The 18,607-nt window shown below is 42.1% G+C and overlaps 1 protein-coding gene across 2 annotated transcripts in view; it reads left to right on the top strand.

Moving 5' to 3' along the window:
* Positions 1-18,607, top strand: part of gstcd (glutathione S-transferase, C-terminal domain containing) — a 72,142-nt gene that overhangs the window by 25,703 nt on the left and 27,832 nt on the right. For both annotated transcript variants that reach the window (XM_080759825.1, XM_080759824.1), the window contains exon 6: positions 17,569-17,684. In XM_080759825.1, coding sequence (XP_080615951.1) covers positions 17,569-17,684 — 116 coding nt within the window. The remainder of the gene's footprint in view (positions 1-17,568; positions 17,685-18,607) is intronic.

Raw genomic sequence — 18,607 nt, 5'->3', positions numbered from 1 at the left:
CTATACTAGTACTTCCCCACTATGGCAGAGAGTGCCAGTTCTCTTAACCACTTGAGGTTAAAAGAACTTAACTGAGGTTAGGGGTTGATGAACAAGTAGACCTCAAAGGAATCAAGGTGGCCCCGAGCATGTAAAAACAGTCCCAGGAGACTCAGCCCTGAGTAGGAATAAGGTTAGGTTTTACCGTTTAGGCATAGTTTACTGAGGTTACGTTTAGGAATACCAGGCAGAGCAGTTACGCCGGCTGTAAGCCCGAGGAGACTGCGTTTTGAGGTGAGCGTTCTAGTATTCGTGTAGTGTTGTGGTTATCTGTTTACGTGAAGTGTTAGTGGTAACCTGCTATTGATCAGATCTTTGACATTTTTCTCAAAGCATTTGCTCACTAATAGGTGTAAGTGCTACGGGCTTACTTTACTATTTTTCAGCCTTGGAATGATAGTTGCTGATTATAGCACGATGGAACTTTACTCTGATGGAGGGTTTGATTCTTTCTTTCTTTCTTTCTTTCTTTCTTTCTTTCTTTTCTTTTTTTCTTTCTTTCCAACAGCATCATCACATACTTTTTGGATTTCATGCATTTTCCTGATGTACAACAGTAACAACACTCTCTTTTGGACACATTAAGCCAATTTTCTCTCCCCGGCTGTGGCTTTGTCATCTCACCAGCAGCAAAAAGCTGGAACACATAATGATGAGTCCCTCATGCCATCTGCGCATATTGGTTAATTGTATGCCAAAACCAATTGTTGCTGCTGAAATTCATAATTTCCTTCTAGTTGTACCAAATACTATTGTTATTCAATGTTAGGGAGCAAGAAATCCATTTGTCCATCCAACACAATTGTATCACAACTAGAATTTCGCCGGCCTTCGGCCGGCGAATCCTAGTTACATTGCAGCGCAATATGGGAAGAAGGAAATTCTCAGTAGTGTGCCCTGCACATATGTAGTAACGGATGGGTTATAAAGTATTAATAATAACAGAAAGTGTTTTTTATTTCTCATAAATACGCAAACATGGTGAAACAACTACAGTCACAGAGAGCAGTGCCAAGGTAGCTGCTGCCTGCTAACGATGCAAACAACAGCCTTGCCTGGTGTGTGTGTGTGTGTGTGTGTGTGTGTGTGTGGGGGGGGGGGATAGCACTAATTTTCGACATTTTACTGTGTCATAAATATTTACATCTGTAGCCTATATTGTGATTACATTTGACCGTACATTTGACTCTTGTGTTATATTCTTGTGAAATATTCAGTAAAGTATTGTGGTGAAATATTCACCCCAAGTTGATAAGATATGCAGAGAATATAATACCAAGAACCCCCAGTTTGAAATGCATTAGGCCACAGACCCCCATTTGATACCATTTGCTCTCTGGGAAAATCAGGGTCCATTTGGTTCCATTTGTATGCTCTTGGAGTATGATGACTGCTAACAGTATTATCATAAAATATGTCTCAGTTTGAAGATTCAAAAAAACATATTTCATATGTGTGAGCTTGTAAAGTAGAACGTTCAACCTAGAGACAGTGTTGCCAAGTCTGATCATTATAAGCTACTTTGGACTTGTTTATCTATTGGTAGTCCTTGACATGGAAATGTTTGAGTTCCACTGCTCTGAAACAACATTAGACAACAAAGTTTGACAGTCAACACTATAATTGATTATTTTAAGACTAATTTCCGGACCATTTCTGATTTACCTACTTTGAACTGGCCTATTAACATTTTTATAGACCTGGTTGCTTGTTTCACTCTCACATCCACGATATGTGGCAACCCTGGTTTGTTTTGGTTTGCGTGTGGATGTGTTTTTGTGTTGCTTTAGCATCTTTATCACAGTAGCTATCAGAGGTTGCAGCAGCTGCTGCTGTCATGAAAACGCAAGTTTCTGTCCCAGAAGCTCACGTTAGGTCTGCGCACACTGTATGTTGCTATGGCAACCTGTCATCAAATGCTGCTAACGTTGTGGTCAGCACTGTTAGCATGTGTGCTATCAGGCAAAAGCTGAGATAGATATAAAACTACTGGCCAAAATGTCATACAAAACACAACAACTAAAATCGGAATGTAATTGTGACCTACAGACCATCATGATTTGCTTGCTGGACCTATAATTAATTTATTTGCATTAAATTGCCACTCGCCCATATAAATAAAAAGCAATAGCCTGCATGTGTGTGTGTGTGTGTGTGTGTGCGCGTGTGCGCAAGACAGACGTGCGTGTGTGTGCAGGCTGAGAGCTGGTGACTGTGATTGACGTGTGAGCTGGATAAATCAGTGAGAGTTGGAAAAAGCGCCCGCAGAGCCAACTCGCAGGCAGTGCCTCAGGCCAGATGCCCGAGAATCGGTACAGGAATCTCTGGGTCACCAGTTTTGGTGTGACACACACGGCTTCCACATTTAGCTTCATACTGGGTGAAAGTGGCGTTCCAAAAATTATTTTTCCCCTCGGAATTCTTATTCACAATGAGATGGAGTTGAGGTGTTTGTGTTTGCTTGCTGGAGCTATAATTAATGTATTTGCATTAAATGTCCACTCGCGCATCGAAGTAAAAAGCAAGATGGCTGCCGATTGCGAGCTGAGAGACGGAGAAAATAGTGACGTGTGAGCCGGGGGCGGGCCTCTGACAACAGCATGAACACAGGGCAGTGTTGCCAGGTTTGCGAATTGTAAGCGAGTTGTAGTGTGTGTAAATAGCCTGGTTGTGGCCTTGTTTCTGCCGCTGTTGGGGCAACAGAACATGTCGACCAGTTTCTGTCAACCGCTTTTGGTCAGGTGACCAACTCCACAAATGTTAAATTAGATGGTGAAACACAGCATCACAATGGTGATGCTATGTGGCATAGCTTGTTTCTGGATGAGGTGTGGTGATGTACTGGTGTACAAAGAGCTGAACCATGTATCAATATTATATTGATTTTGTGATATGAGACTAAATATCATCTGGGTATTTACTGTTTTGTAGTAAAAAGGGAATGGTGTCTACTTTGTAGGACTGAAGGAGAAAATGGCAACTCCTGTTATATAAGCAGTGCTTTGGAATAAGATACTCTTTTATTAGGTGTTACTTTGTTTGCCATTGAGACAATAATGATTAATCAAAATCCCTGTCTAATTATCCAAAAGTCACATGTAGGAGCTGTGACCGATTTGTGGTCCCTTGATTCTTCTTCTGCTTATTCCAAAAAAGCATATCCACATACAGTATCAGAATCAGATACAGGTGATGGTATTCCTGCTGGGCATTGCTGCCTGATGCACCTCCTCCAGTGCCTTTTGAACAGGTGTGTTCAGTGAGGTGTCACACCTCACTGAACACCTCTGTGGGCCTAAACGGGTCATCAGCTGGGGACCACCATTCATCAACGTTTCGCTCCTTTAACCCCAGTACGTCTCATGGTGGCGGAGTGATGGCAGGGATCTCTCCCTGCCACCCCCTGCTGATGCCCTAGGTGTTTGTCCCCCAACTCTTATGCTTCCTCCTTAGCCACAGCCAGAAGCTGCCTTTCTTCGCCTCTTCAGCCTGCTCTTTCATGGCTTTTTGATGGCCCGCTCCTGTGCATCCCATGTCGCGGAGTAGGCGAGCAGGAACCTACGAAGCCCCTACACCCCACTTCCACAGGGCAGATAAATCAGCTTTCCAGCCAGCCTCCCTGCACTCTGCCGCCATGTCTGAGTACTTGGCTCGCTTCTGCTCATAAGCAGCCTCCAAACCTTCCTCCCATGGGACAGTGAGTTCGACCAGAAGGACTGTATTGAAAGCCTCTGACGTCTGACCACATGACTAGGTCTGACCCGTAGCGATGTTTCCACAATCTCCCTGGGGAACTGGAGCTGCCTCCCCTGGTCGACCGTCATGGTCCACTCATTTCCCGGTGAGAGGAGTCTTGCTGTGTCGCTCTGGTGGGAGTGTTTGATACCCTCTCCAGCCCTCGCGAACTGGATGGGATGTCTGCCTGGAGCGGAAGGTCTGCTGTTTGCCTCCTTTCTGCATGACTCTGACACCTCTGCCAGCTTTTCAGAACTTGGTCGTGTCGCCATCTGTAGCGGCCTTGGGACAGCGCTGTCCTGCAGTCCACACATTGCTTGAGACATTTTAAATATAATAAGGAAATCAATCTATATCTAGACTGAGTGCCTTCCCATCCCCAGTGCATAAAAATGCATACATTGCAGATAGGCACTGAAGGGGCTAATTATTTAAAACCTGCCTGTATGAAAGATTTGATTTAGTCTTTCTTTTCCTGCAAGCTGCCTTTCTTTTAAGTATAAGGCCTCTGTTTCTTCTCTGGTGATGCGATGGCTATGTTTAATGAGCAACAGAGCTGCAGGAGAGTTCCTTTATCTCTCCCAGCAGAGCAGAGAGATAAAACCATCCAAACCATGGGGCTTTTCTGTCTGAAGCACTGGGATGACCAAAGGAGAGAAGCCATCTGGAATCCGGCCAGCTACTTATCCTGGGTTAGCACAGCAAGGCAGGGTGCTACAAACCAAATCCCACCAGGACCTGGAGGTTTTCAAAGGTTTCTAGCAACAACAACAAAAGAACTCTGACATGTCTCTCTATGAGGACATAAAAACTGTGTCACTTACTCAGTGACTTTGACAGTTCTGGTTGGGATGGAGTGAAAGGAACACAATGAAAGGGACGAAAAAGATGAGAGAACAAAGTAGCTGCTGTGGGAAAGCTAGCAGGATTTGTGGTGGATGTCCTTCCTTCTCAGGAAATGTAGAACCTGTGTTCCAACGGATCCAATCATGTAGTTTTATTGTCGCAAGCTCTTGTTTCTTGTTTCTTCAAAAATGTTTATAAAAATAAGATAATCTCACAATCCCACAATTTGGCACATTGTCAGTTTGTAGATTTAGGACACTTGTACGATGAAGTAGGGCGTTTATTTTACAAAATAAAACAAAAAGTTGAAATATAGAGATACGGTTCCGCCCGACATTAACAACATATTTAGGAGCAACTGGCTTTGATGACATCACTTTCAGCTTCTTTTCCTTCAAACCATTGCTTTGCATTCTATTGAGCCCCCCCTCTCCTAGCCAATTCCTATCCTATAGACTGCACAATGGACAATGCAAGCCTTTTTTAATCTTGCAAATAATTTTCCTTTTGTGATAGCAACACTGTATAATCACTTATCCCCCAGACATTATAATTTGCATTCTGAAATGCAGTCATGCTGCAGACAAATGCTGTCGTGATTTGTTTTCTTGCATTTTGTGTCAAGTGCCAGTTGTTAAACCGCTTTACGTGGTAATCGCCTAAAGCAATAACCAGTGATGTTTTGACAGACAAACAAAAGCTGTTGAAAGACACACGTGAGGAGTCCCACACCACCCCCACCCCGTGCATTTTCCTTTTTTTCTTGTCATCACACTCTTGTTTGAATGCAGTCAGTAGTTTCACTGACTCTTTGTGTGAAAGATGACATTTTCAGATGACAACAAAATCCTCCCCTGGATGTCACTATATTCTCTAGGCAGATCCAGCCTCAGGAAAAGCATAGCTTACATTGAGGTAAAGTTACTCACTGCCCACTTCCCACCTCTATGTGGTATTTAACATTTTTGTTGTGGGCCTTACGGTTTGTTTGGAGTAATGTTTGTGTTAAGGTGGCCAATTTGAGCCACTTTAGCTTGTTTCTTTGTCACAAACCACTCATTTTGGTGACATGGGAAGTGAAGCACAGCAAAAATGCAGAGTTAGATGTCTCCTGTTATTGATTACCGTCAACACACCCTCGAGATGTGCCAAGATTATTTCTTCGTCCTTTCGTCTAATGAAGACCATATGGTTATAAGCACATTCTCTTGCCTTTGTGCTTATGCCTCAAAGTGCTAACAAGCCATTTCAAATCTCAAATTGCAGAGAAGAGATTTTGTAAATTGCCCATCGTGATCTACGCCAAGGCTATAATAAGGCCCTGCCAACCAGATATTGTCCATTAAAGGAAACATGGATGCCTGCCAGCTTTGTGACACATATAATGTGATGTTGAAGGTGCCTTTAACACTGTGCAACTATGTTATAAGTCCTTATCTGTCGCCCCTATTATTTGTAGTGTTTATGTCTTTGGCAGCGGAGCTGTCGCCTTGCAACCCAGGCCAAACAAACATGGACAAGACACCTTGTTTGATTTCAGATGGCACAAAAATGATTTCCTAGCAGAGTGGGTCGTTATTGTTCAGTGCAGAAATAATGACAAAGAGGAAAGTAGGCCTTAGTATGCTGGTTGGCCCTGTGGTTATGGGTGCTGTCAAAGGCTTACAGATGCAATATTTAAGCAATAAGCCACGAGAGGTCTCAGGTTACCGGGTATTTTACACTGGCTGGGGGCGTAGGCCCCTTCTTCTACCCCGCAGCCAGTGTAAAATACCCGGTAAGCTGGGGCCTCGAGTGGCTTATTGCTTTTCTAAAACGGTTACAAACATTATAGCAATATTAACCTAATAAAACTATTACATTCACAAAAGTATCTACGCTTTGCGCCACCAGAGCGAGCGAGCCAGAGCCACAACACTTCCTTGTTTTGCTCTGCAAGTAGCCTATGTGACGGGAGAATAGCGCTTGATATCTTTACGGGGCTGCCTGGAGCCACACATTCACAGTTATATGAGACGGGCGGTGCTTAGACGCCTGCACGGCATGTGTTTGTAAAGCAATGAAGCGCTCCCCTTCCCCAGTTCAGCTACAAGGCTGCAGTTTGATACAAAGTGATTGAAGGAGTGGGTAATCGCCATCGGTGAGTTTACACCGGTCACGTGACGGTAACCAGCCAATCAGAATGAAGTATTGGGACTACCCGTTTTAGAAAGAACCGTTTATGTTGTGCCTCATTAGCATCAGGCTGCTTACAGGCATAATGCATCAGGCTGCTTACAGGCATAATGCTCAGGCTGCTTACAGGCATAATGCATCAGGCTGCTTACAGGCACAATGCATCAGGCTGCTTAATACAGGCACAATGCATCAGGCTGCTTACAGGCACAATGCATCAGGCTGCTTACAGGCATAATGCATCAGGCTGCTTACAGGCACAATGCATCAGGCTGCTTACAGGCATAATGCATCAGGCTGCTTACAGGCACAATGCATCAGGCTGCTTAATACAGGCACAATGCATCAGGCTGCTTACAGGCACAATGCATCAGGCTGCTTACAGGCATAATGCATCAGGCTGCTTACAGGCACAATGCATCAGGCTGCTTACAGGCATAATGCATCAGGATTCTTACAGGCATAATGTGAGAATAATGCATCAGGCTGCTTACAGTCATAATGCATCAGGCTGCTTACAGCCATAATGCATCAGGCTGCTTACAGGCATGATGTGAGAATTTCAGTGTTGTTTCAGTTCAGTCTTTCCTATTTATCTGACCTATTGTCGAAAATGGAATGATTAGGGTTTTATCATAATTATGCATGCAAGATATATGCAGACTTGTGTTTTATGTAGCATTACAGTGCACACCATTCTTGTAGAGCTTTTGTGGTCCATAGCTGATAAACTATAAATTTGTATTCATAATTTCACCCCTTGCTTATAGGTTAGATGTGAAACTAGAATGTCTGTTGCTTATGTAAGCGTCAGTAGTGGTTTATCTGTTACCAGATTGGAAAATTAATGACAATATAAATCAGTACCACTTTGTCACGAAATTGCTCCCTTTTTACCACTTTGAAACATAACTAAATAAAGTGCCCCTCGGGGCACAGGTCTCCATCTCCACCAGGGCAGGTCAGGTTGTGGCCTCCTAGTGGCACTATAAGAGGCCAATATGAAAAGGGTGCCATTTCTTCTTACGCCTTGGATGGCAATTGGATGATTTGAGGCATTTTGTTCCAAAAATGTGTTTTGCAAAAATCCACCTGTTGGTGGCGCTTTAACAGGCCAATGTGAAAAGGGTGGGATATACTCCTCAGCCTAGTAGGAAAGTCTGTGAAAGATTTCACGTAAATTGCACGCTGCGTTCATGATTTGAGGCCTTTTTTTTTAAAACGGGCCAATCCTGCAAACTTTGAAAGCCAATGTTAGCCAATTAGGATGGAATATGAAATATTGGACAGATCCGGCACACACACACACACACACACACACACACACACACACACACACATACGGACGGAGTGCAAAACATACTCTCTCCCCATGCCTTCGGCCTGGTGAAGACAAAAAGCACAGATTTAGTGTAGAGTAAGTCAGCCATTGTTTAATGTGACCAATTGTGACCGAGGCTAAGTCATTGGATTTTTTCCATTTTCGTTTTTTCATGTCATATGAAATCAGGGAATCATAGCTTCAAATTGACATAATGGTTGTTCAGTTTGACCCACCAGTATTGTAGATATGACTTATAGAATAATGTCTTGCAGAAAACAGCGAGTTGAGAAAACATTCTTGAAAGGTTCTCTTCTGTGGACTCACAACATTACACCTAGCTACTTGTTTAAGCATTTATTTCATATTTAGATTTCAGCTCTGACATTTATTTCAGACGTGAAGAGTCTGCTTGTGTTATTAACTCATTTTGGATCAAAATAAAACCTTTTCTCTGGTGAAATGCTGGAGGCTCAGGCAAATCTGGTCCAGAATACAGTAGTAGTAGACCTGAAATGAAATCCACAAATATAAACATTATACTGCTACTAACCATAAGCCTCTGGCATTTTTCAGCAAATTATGTGCTTAAATATGTATTTGTTGCACTGTCACAGTAAAAGATTTATGGTTTGAGCACAAAGTCTGAAAATAATGTAGTGAGAGATGCACATGCACGGTTTATTAGATATCAGTCAGAACTTCAAAAGTGGTAATGAGTTGACATGTCCCAAACCTATAACTCAACACAACAAAACGTTAAATATGCAATTATTGTAGTGCATTATAGTTTATTTTGACAATAACACACAGATAAACTAAAATAGTGAAAGAAAAAAGAAACGGCAATCCAATTATCTAGATAAGAAAACTAATTTAATTATGTGTGCAGAGCAGGCTAGATAAGAAACAATGATAAAATAGTTATAAAAACACAAGTATATTTCACCTCAAACAAACATAAGAAAGAAACATATCCCACATTTGGTGCTGAAACAATTAGTCCCCATGTCCGCTATTATTCCAGTTGTGCATAGATATTATACATGTACTAGATTAACTAGAATATTCAATGTGCCTCCTTTATGTTTAATCGCTGAAGCAGCCAGTAGTCCTCCTGTGGAGACGGATGTCTGGTGCTGAATCAGGGGCCCCCTGTGTTCACGACGTGTTTACATTCTGATCTGTCTGATAGAGCCCAGAGCCATTCTGTGGCATTAGCGGCAGCATGAGGGCTCACTGCCACAAGCTTCGGTAGGAAGGTCTTCTGCCAGCTTCACTATAGGAGTCACAAACCTCGGGTGGGGGACTACTGGGGCTAGCAGTGATGTTAACGAGTTACAGAAATAGGCTTGAGACTTGCAACCAAAATGTCACTTGTTTGAATCCCAGGGCTGTGGCTAGGGAAAGTACCATACCTCCTCAAAATATACAGTAAATTGTCCAGTGGAGCTGCTCCAAGTGGTCAGGTCTATAGTCATCTCAGAATTGTCAATGTGCTTAATTTTATGACCTTGAATTTGTATTTTTTGGTCAAATCATATCTATGATAATTGTCTTAATTAACATGAGCATCCATGCTCACACGACTTCCCATGGAGGCGTAAAAGTGATGGGAAAAAAAAGGAATGTCTGTCCTGTCACGCTAAACTGAAGGACTCTTTGAGGGTGGTGGGGGATTGTGTGGTACTGGTGATCCGAGTGGAAAAGCATTGGGAAAACCCGTCTGTTGTTGCACAAAGAATTGTTCTCACCCGCTGCGTGTCATCTCTGGCTTTGTGCCAAATAGCAGCCCGCCATGGCCCCTGTTCATAAACACTACTAGTATCCTCACTCTGTTCTCAGCTCACAGGCTGTGGAAAAAGGTTGAACAGAAAAGTGTTTTGTAGGAAAACAACCAAATCCCAACTGATTCCTAACTAAAGGGATGTCTGCAACAGTGTATTCCGAGGGATCACAGTAAATGAAGACGGTGCATTTTCATTTTTAATTTGAATCTCAGTGGGTGGCCAGTACACACTACACTAACAAATGTACACGCCATGTCCTCTTGTTTCAAGGTTATACGAACCTCTTCCTCTTCAGCGGATGACATTTTTCTGTTGTAACAACTAGAGACAGCCTGTGGTTTATTGCTATATCATCACACTGGCAACCTGTTGACGTCTTATTGGCTGCCCTTTACGTTATCTCCTACTGTCGCGAGGGTGACACAGATGGTCCTCTGCAGGTCCCTGCTTATGCCTCAAACTTTACTTGCTTGTTTACAACACTTCTAAAGATCACACTGACGCACAGCTTGTTTTGGTTGGAGAGATGTCCTAATGTAAAGTGCGTACACATTCATCATCACATGCATTCATCATCACATTCACATTTCTACATAAATTGTAGTATGTACTCTACACATACTGTATGCAATCAATCAAAACAGGACTCAACAGTCACATTAGGAAAACACAGGTTAATGCTCAATACAAACAATACTAAAAATAATAGTCATTGGAAGTTGTAGACACAGTCATGTAGCTGGGAAGTATAATAAACTAGAAAGATGCAATTCTGGAAAAATTGCAAAGTGTTGTTGCAGTAATCGCTATAATAAATAAACATTGTGGCAGAGGCGAAGACATTAAGCCAAGAGTCTAGAAGGTGAGAACAGCATTCATCCTATTGTGTTGTTTGGGGCTCCAAATAGATAAAGAAATCAAAGCAACATTCCAGCTGTTTAACCCCATATAGTCAAGCCTGTGCTTCTGGGTGGTTCTGAGAACATAATCATTCTGAAATAATAGAAGGCTCATACATCATCAATAAATGCTTACGGTACGGACGATCCTACATCTGAGCTGAATGAGCCGGGTTGCTAATGTGGACCAGTGGAGAAGAATAGGGCATATTCCAAATTTCCAGTGGAGGGAGTTGTCTGAAGGCGGAGGTGGAACTGTGTGGGCCACACACACACTGAACCTACATACACTGTACCAACATTACTCGCCTAGAACTGACCTGGGACCTGCGAGGGAAAAGAGAATCCTGGGAAAATGATGTGGTCTTAAGAGTGATTTATATTTAGTTGCGTGTCGGTGACGCTTGTGTGCTAATCCATGACGAGAACGAGCTAGGGATCCATAATAAGCATTTCCTCATTTATTGGTTTTAACTGTGGCTGGTTGCAAGTAGTTGATACAGTTGAGCATAGGCCTACTTGTTGTCACATCACGGCCCATCTATCTTCTATCTACCTGAGACAAAGCCATTATGTCACCCAGTGGCTTCCTCAAGCTTCATTCATATGCCATGAAGAAGGCGTTTTACTCATGCAATTTCGTAATCTCTGGCAGGCTGGAACGGCCGGATGTGGGAGATTATGTTTTCGCCAGTGTCCGTGTGTGTCTGTTCGATTCCAAGTCCAAGCAGCTCATCTTACACTGTACTTTTTTATATGCAGTATTATCTTCTTGTTATATTGTATAATACTGCATGTAAAAAAGTACAGTGTAAGGGGTGCAGTACTTAGTTTAGACAGTTTTTGGTTTAGACTAGTCATTGGTTAGAACAGTCATTAGTCCTACAACTACAACCTATCTCAAACCCTCACCCTAACCTCCCACGGGGCAGCACACCTAAACCTAACCTTAACCCATGTCTAACCAACGACTAGTCTAAACTAAGTATGCACCCCGGGATGTTTACTATAGTCTGCGGAACATGCCACACATCTTGCTGTTTGTACTGTACCTGTATGAGAGTGTATAATAATAAACCCTCCACACTGTGGATTACTGAAGGCAACATGGTTGGCATAACAATATTTCAGTCCTGTTGTCTACAATGAGGTTTTTGTATAAGGAACTATACTGTTTCATGCTAACCGATAGTGTTTGCTCATGTATTAGTGGCATTTGCTGCCTCTTTCTAATTATTGTTGTCATAACTCACTTTTGTGGGAATTTAATCTCCAGCTATCCATGAATAAATCCATTACTGTAGAAAAGTGCCAAAGATCATAGAGCTCCTTGCATTATACCTGAGTTATACCTCTCCATTCATCATCTCTTCAGCAGATTTAATGAGGTACAGTCCAGGGGCCACCCTTTAGAAAGATCCATTTTGTTTTATACTCTTTATCATTTTAATGAGTCGATGGCAGCGTTTGTTGGACAGAGGATGTCCTAAGCCCACTATTCTACTGCTCATAAAGCCTGCGGCAGGTAGGGCAGGAATCTGTGCCAAAAGAAAATGTGAAATGTAGAGTTGTAATTTCGGAGGTACGGAAAGTATCGAAGGGGATAGGAAAAGAGTGTGTGCTAAGATCAACTTTGGCATCAGATACCTGGCAACTGAGACTGATGTCCACTCAGTCAGGTCTACCATGCAATGGAAAGAACACACTGCCCACGGGGAGCAGAAGAGCTTTCCAATATTAAGCACCACAACATAATTTAATAGAATATCATCCTGGATTTAATGTGCTTGACTTAACACATGTACAATACTGGACTTCCATTAAACTATGGCCATAATGGAAATTAAGAGAAGCCATTTTGTTTATATGGTTCTATGAAGTAGTCACTGTTTGGAGTGAGGTTCAGCGTTGTAGGTGCTGCAGCCTAATAAATGGAGTTATCCACTCAACTCATGGACTGCTCCCAAATTGTCATGGTATGATTATGCTAATGCCAAATGCATTTGGCGGAGTACTGTCATTTATGAAAATTAAAAGAAATAATGTTGCTAATGCCAAAACAATAATATGACCCCACACTGCTTATTTTGCATTGCAAAATGCATTGTATTAAACAGATTTGTTAACATTATACTTACAGTTTTACACCTTTACAGGTTCTCCTGCCCACATAAAATTCTATGATGATAATGATGTGATAAATACTGTATAGTTATGTGTTGTTAAAATCTGCCAGCGATTCTTTCTTTCTCATTATTTAGGCTATGGGATCTGACTCTTAGGTAAATTGCACACTGTGTTTTTCTATCTCTCTTCCCCTCTGTTTCTCTCCCTCTGCATTCTTCCACTGCTTTGTGTGTGTGTGTGTGTGTGTGTGTGTGTGTGTGTGTGTGTGTGTGTTTGCTGCTGCCTATTTTCACACCCACTCTGGCTTTTCATAAAGCCTGAGTGTGTGTGTTCTTCAACGAGATGATCAACTTCTTAGCGGAGATCATGTTTGTTGGTCTGGAAGAACACAGCACTGCTCAAAGGGTGGTCCGAAAACTTTTTATATAGACGCAGTGTGCAAATGTGATTGACATTACATGAGGTTGATTATTTGTTTTCGCTCCGATGTGTGCAAAAACCTTAAGGATCCATAAAATAAATAATTTGAAGTAATACTCAAACACAAAATGTAGTTAACAAAAATCATACCCGTGTGTGAAGTGAGGGGCGCTCTCATCATCATCATTATCATTATCATCTTACAACATCGAGGAGGAATAGCCAATAAGGGAACATTATTTTTACCTGACAATACAACGAATCAAAATGACTACATACAGGTATGTTACTATGTTTTACGTGTAACCTCTAATCTAACTCTAACATATTAAAGTCTAACTCATGTTGCTATGATTAGGTGATGTAATGATGATGTAAAACAAACGGTGACAAAACAAAATTATCTTTATTATTGACTTAAGCCCTTTGCTCCTCTAGGGTGCATAGGCCGTTGACAAAATGTCCTCCATTTCACTCTGCTTTTAGCCGTACTTTTGAGATCTCCCCAGTTGAGCCCACTCTCCGCCATTTCTGCCTCGATACTTCTCCAGCTGTTCCTGGGGCAACCTCGTTTCCTTTTTCCTTGGGGGTTCCATTTCAAGGCTTGTCTGGTGATGTTTGTCGCAGGTTTTCTGAGGGTGTGGCCAATCCAACTCCACTTTCTCTTTCGGATCTGTAAGTCAATGGGATCCTGGCTTGTTCTTTTCCACAGGTCCACATTGCTTACTTTGTCCCTCCACCAGATGTGGAGGATTCTCCTGAGGCACGTGTTAGTGAATGTTTGCAGCCTGTGTGTTGTGAGTTTTGTTGACCTCCATACAGCAGCACCTGTTTCACACTGTAGTTGAAGATGCGCATTTTGGTGTTGATGGAGATGTTCTTTGAGCTCCAGATCTTCCTGAGCATGTTAAACCCCACTCTAGCCTTGTTGGTTCTGCTTTTTGAGTCAGCGTCTGTCCCTCCGGTGGTGTCCACAATACGGCCTAGGTAGGTAAACACTGCTACCTCCTCTAGGGCAGTGCTGTTCATAAGGATAGGGTTGGTGGTTTTGGCATGGATCTTGATCAACTGTGTTTTTGCTATATTGGGAGTGAGACCGAGTTTTATTGCAGTTTGTGAGAGTCTGTCTGTTTTCTCTTGCATCTGTGTATGTGTATGTGAAAGGAGAGCTATGTCGTCCGCAAAATCAAGATCATCCAGCTGTTCCCCCATTGTCACACTGAATTCCATTTCTCCTCTGCGGTTGTTTCCCTCATGACCCAGTCGATTGCCAGGAGGAACTGGAATCTCTTTATTATTAATGCCATTTAATGTTTGTGTTAGGGACAAGATGACGTACATTTTGCCTTCATTGTCAATGGCGTTTTTTAAAACAACCATTGAACTAAAATAAACATTAAACCTGTATATAGCGCCCCTCAAAGATTAAAGAGATTTGCTCGTGGCCTAGAAGGTGTCCCTATTTCCACTAATGCTAGTTGCAGAATAATTAACAATCCATTAATGTGAAAGGCTATTTTGCAGGACTTTAAGTCTAATTTCAATTACCATGATATGCATTTTTGCAAATGAGGAGTAGGGTGTGCTTCTAGGTATTCTACTGTTCTGGTTCTAGTGTAAAGATTCTAGACTCTTTTCTAAATAATCTGGTATTTATTTACCCAAAGACACTTGGGTAAGCTAGGTATTACAGGATGATCCAATTGTCTGCAACAATTGGGCGTTCCATCCATGCCTAAATAAAGCTGTTGCTTGTTTGTCTAAATTGTACCTCAGCATTTCAACAGCTGTTATCTAAGCAAACAACCGCACATGAACTGTGCAGACTTTCTTTTCACTAGTTGCTCTTTGAGCTCAAACTCTTTTGGATGCAAAGAAGTGCCTCCACTAGAATATGCATCAGAAGGTTGTAGGAGTGGGACGCCCAGGCAATTACAGAGACTCTTGGACCAAACTTGGCAGACCTTGCCTTCACCCTTCACCCTGAAACAACATTAAAAAAGCATGAAAGGGTAAGTTGTGAACCCACTCCATCCAAGTCGGACAGCGGTTAGTTATTCTATGGTCTATGCCCACCCCCTCACTCCCACAGGGACAGAGCGCATGGGTTTGATCATGAGCCACAGAGTGACCATCAAAGAAAGAGACAATGATGAGACAGAGGGATGCAGGAAGACATGCATGCACACTAGAGACTGACACAGGAGTGGATTTTCACTCCCGTCCCATCCCACTCCCACAGAAAAAATCCCATCCTGTCCCAATCCCGGGCCAGAGGAAAAAAATATCCCATCCCGTCCCACTCGTGGTAGAATGACTCCCGATCCCATCCCGCTCTCACTCAAACACTTTTTTGTTAGTTTTTTAAATTAATAAATCAGTCATTAGGAAATGCAATGGATTTTGTGTTCTTTTTAGATTACTGTGTTTCATGCAGTTTTTATTTAAAATGTATGGTATATATTTTGGTGTCCAAATCGCAAGAATTTGGAAGTAGACTGTTCTTCCGGGTGCTTCAAAACACCACTGAGAAACTGAATGAATAGTAGGGGGCGGGGAAGTTCGCACTTTATCCTTTATAACTCTATGTGCTGATAGCATAGCATCTAACTGACTATGTGTACTACGTACAACACAGAGGTGCACTGTCACACATAGGATTGGGACAACAGGACAACACATCCAGTGTAAGATAATGGTGCGCAGGCTAGACCAACAGAAGCTCCAGTTATCTACATTACATTCAGCATCTAATCACATATAATTACGGTAGCCAGCATTTCCAATGTCATCCCGCTTGTAATGCCGGTTCTAATTAAATCCTAAATGTATTCTGGATGCAACAGGAGGCTTCAATAGTGAGGCCTCCCAGGAGTTCCCCAAGAGCGCAAGTGTCAATGACAATTACTCATCCAAATGAACCGTGGAGTCTGGTCAATACTGTTCCTAATTTTCACCACTTCTTAATTTCATCTCTCACTTTCTTTCCTTTCATTCTCATCTCCTCTGGGATCTGCTTAATATCAGCCAGTGAGAGAGGGACAGAGACAGAGGAACAATAAGGCTGTGACATTTCTCATTTGTGCCACAGAATACCCGGTCTTGCATTCCTTTCATTGCTATCCACCCTTGGTTGTTGTCAATTTGCATAAGTGTGCGTGTGCGCGTGCGAGCAAGAGATGGCGAAAGTAAAAGTGGGTAATGTGTTTCTGATATTCCATCTGTGTGGCCGCAGTAGCGTGACTCTGGGGTAAAGGAAACACTCATCACTCTGGATTTATGAGCCAGAGATGACAGTGTCACTGCATGGCAGTGGATCAGTGTCGATGTGGCTTGTTTGAAGGGCTAGAGAGACTCTGAAGAAAGCTCCAGAGACCAAAATGTGCTTTGAGTTAATGGAGTAACACACTGAGTACACATGCCGCTTCTCACAGTAGCTGGAGAATTCTGCCGCAGACGACAACAACACACTTTTTGGCACGCTGGCTTTGTTTTGATGTTGTTTGCGTTGTAAATAGTCTCAAAACGTGCTGGTGAAATAATGGAGGCAATATTTAAAGGAGTTTTTGACGCATTCCTGAGCCAATAATTGGATGGCCAGGTGGCTGGTCAGTAGGAGACTCAATTGAGTCTGATTTGCTCAGGAATGCGTTACAAAAACGAGAAATTAAATAAAGAAAATAATGGGATGGGAGATTTATCGGCAAACACATCGACATTGGCCGATTCTAGTTTTTGATTAATCAGCATCGGTCCGATTAATCAATCAATTCATCAATCAATTGTCTTTACAGATAAACAAGCCCAAAGTAACAGCTTGAACAGATCTACAAGCTCACAATGTAAGGTATTAAAGTTAAATCTGACTTGCCTAAGGCTGCAGTGCAGATACCCTGTTACATTTTTCAGAATGAATTCAATTATTATATATTTTTTAATACAGAATGAGATATCGACATCAGTAATATCGGTTATCGACCATAAGTGCAAAGAAATTCAGCTGGTTGAATTCAGCAAGTATTTTGACTATATAATACTGTGACTATAGTTGGTCTTCACATTAGAATTCATAAGATTTTCATGAAAGTAGCTAAATAAAGAACTGCTGTGTTAAGTTCGATTTCTTTCTTATACACACTGACTTGACTTAACAGATGTTCCACCTGTGCTGACGCACTCATGATTACAACATTATACACTCTTCTTCTAATTGCAGGGAAAATGTCAGACGTCCGTGCGACCAGGAAGAGGCAACAGCTGAATAATTTGGTTGCCATGGTAATGGAGAGGGCCAGAACTGGTCAGACCGTGGTGGATTTCTGCAGTGGAGGGGTAAGTACATTATATACATCATTTAGGCATGAGGTCAGTCCGCTGCCCCCCCAGGTTGGCAGAGGAAGGATTACATTAGATAATTGGCACTGGGTGAAAAAACTGGGTTGCAAAATCGTGGGATAAAAAAAAGTTATAAAAAAGAAAAAAGTTCATTCCTCACTGTCTACAATCTCTCCACATGTTCCACATGATCTTTCCATTAGCCAAGCAGTTCTAAACTTTCTTTCTATAAATTGTCTATTCATCCACCGTTTTTTTTAAAGATTGTGCCCATACCTAACATCATGCCAAAAATCTAAAACTTGTCACCAAGTGCATAATTGTTCTTTTTACATTTTAAAGGCATTTTAAGCAGCCATTTTTGGCGCTCGCCGACAAAACCCCCGATCTGACGGAAGATCGGGCTTTGATAGGCGAGGTTTTGCTCGCTGTGTGTGAAAGGCTCTGCGAGAAGACCCAGCGCCGATAAAAGTGCTCACCGACGCTTTCCCCAGCGCTTTTGAATATCTCGCACGTTTGATATTTAGCACTGTCGCAGACTGCAAATCCTACAATGTGAAAGGGGCTGCGAGCGCGTCCCGAGAAGTCCTGTATTGCAGCCAATGAGAGCACTCACTGACACTGTCTGTCTGTCCGTCGGTCGTATCGATAGATGATCAGATGATGATAATATATGTAGCTGCCCCTCGAATTGTGAATGAAAATGGATGGTTTCAACGGGTGTTTATTTCTCAGAAGAAGCACCATTTGAACACTGTGAAAACTATAAAATGGAATAAATATATACTTTTAGAACAAACATTTCATAGTTTCACTCACTCAACAATAGTATCAATAATCAGTGCATTAGATTAATCACTTCAGTATTCAATCAACAATAAAAAGGGTTAATTTAAGGTCAATTATAAATAATGCAGTGA

The sequence above is a fragment of the Protomyctophum bolini genome, assembly GCF_963924005.1.
Source record: "Protomyctophum bolini genome assembly, chromosome: 3".
NCBI classification, from domain to species: domain Eukaryota; kingdom Metazoa; phylum Chordata; class Actinopteri; order Myctophiformes; family Myctophidae; genus Protomyctophum; species Protomyctophum bolini.
This window is presented reverse-complemented; position numbering and strand designations above follow the sequence as displayed.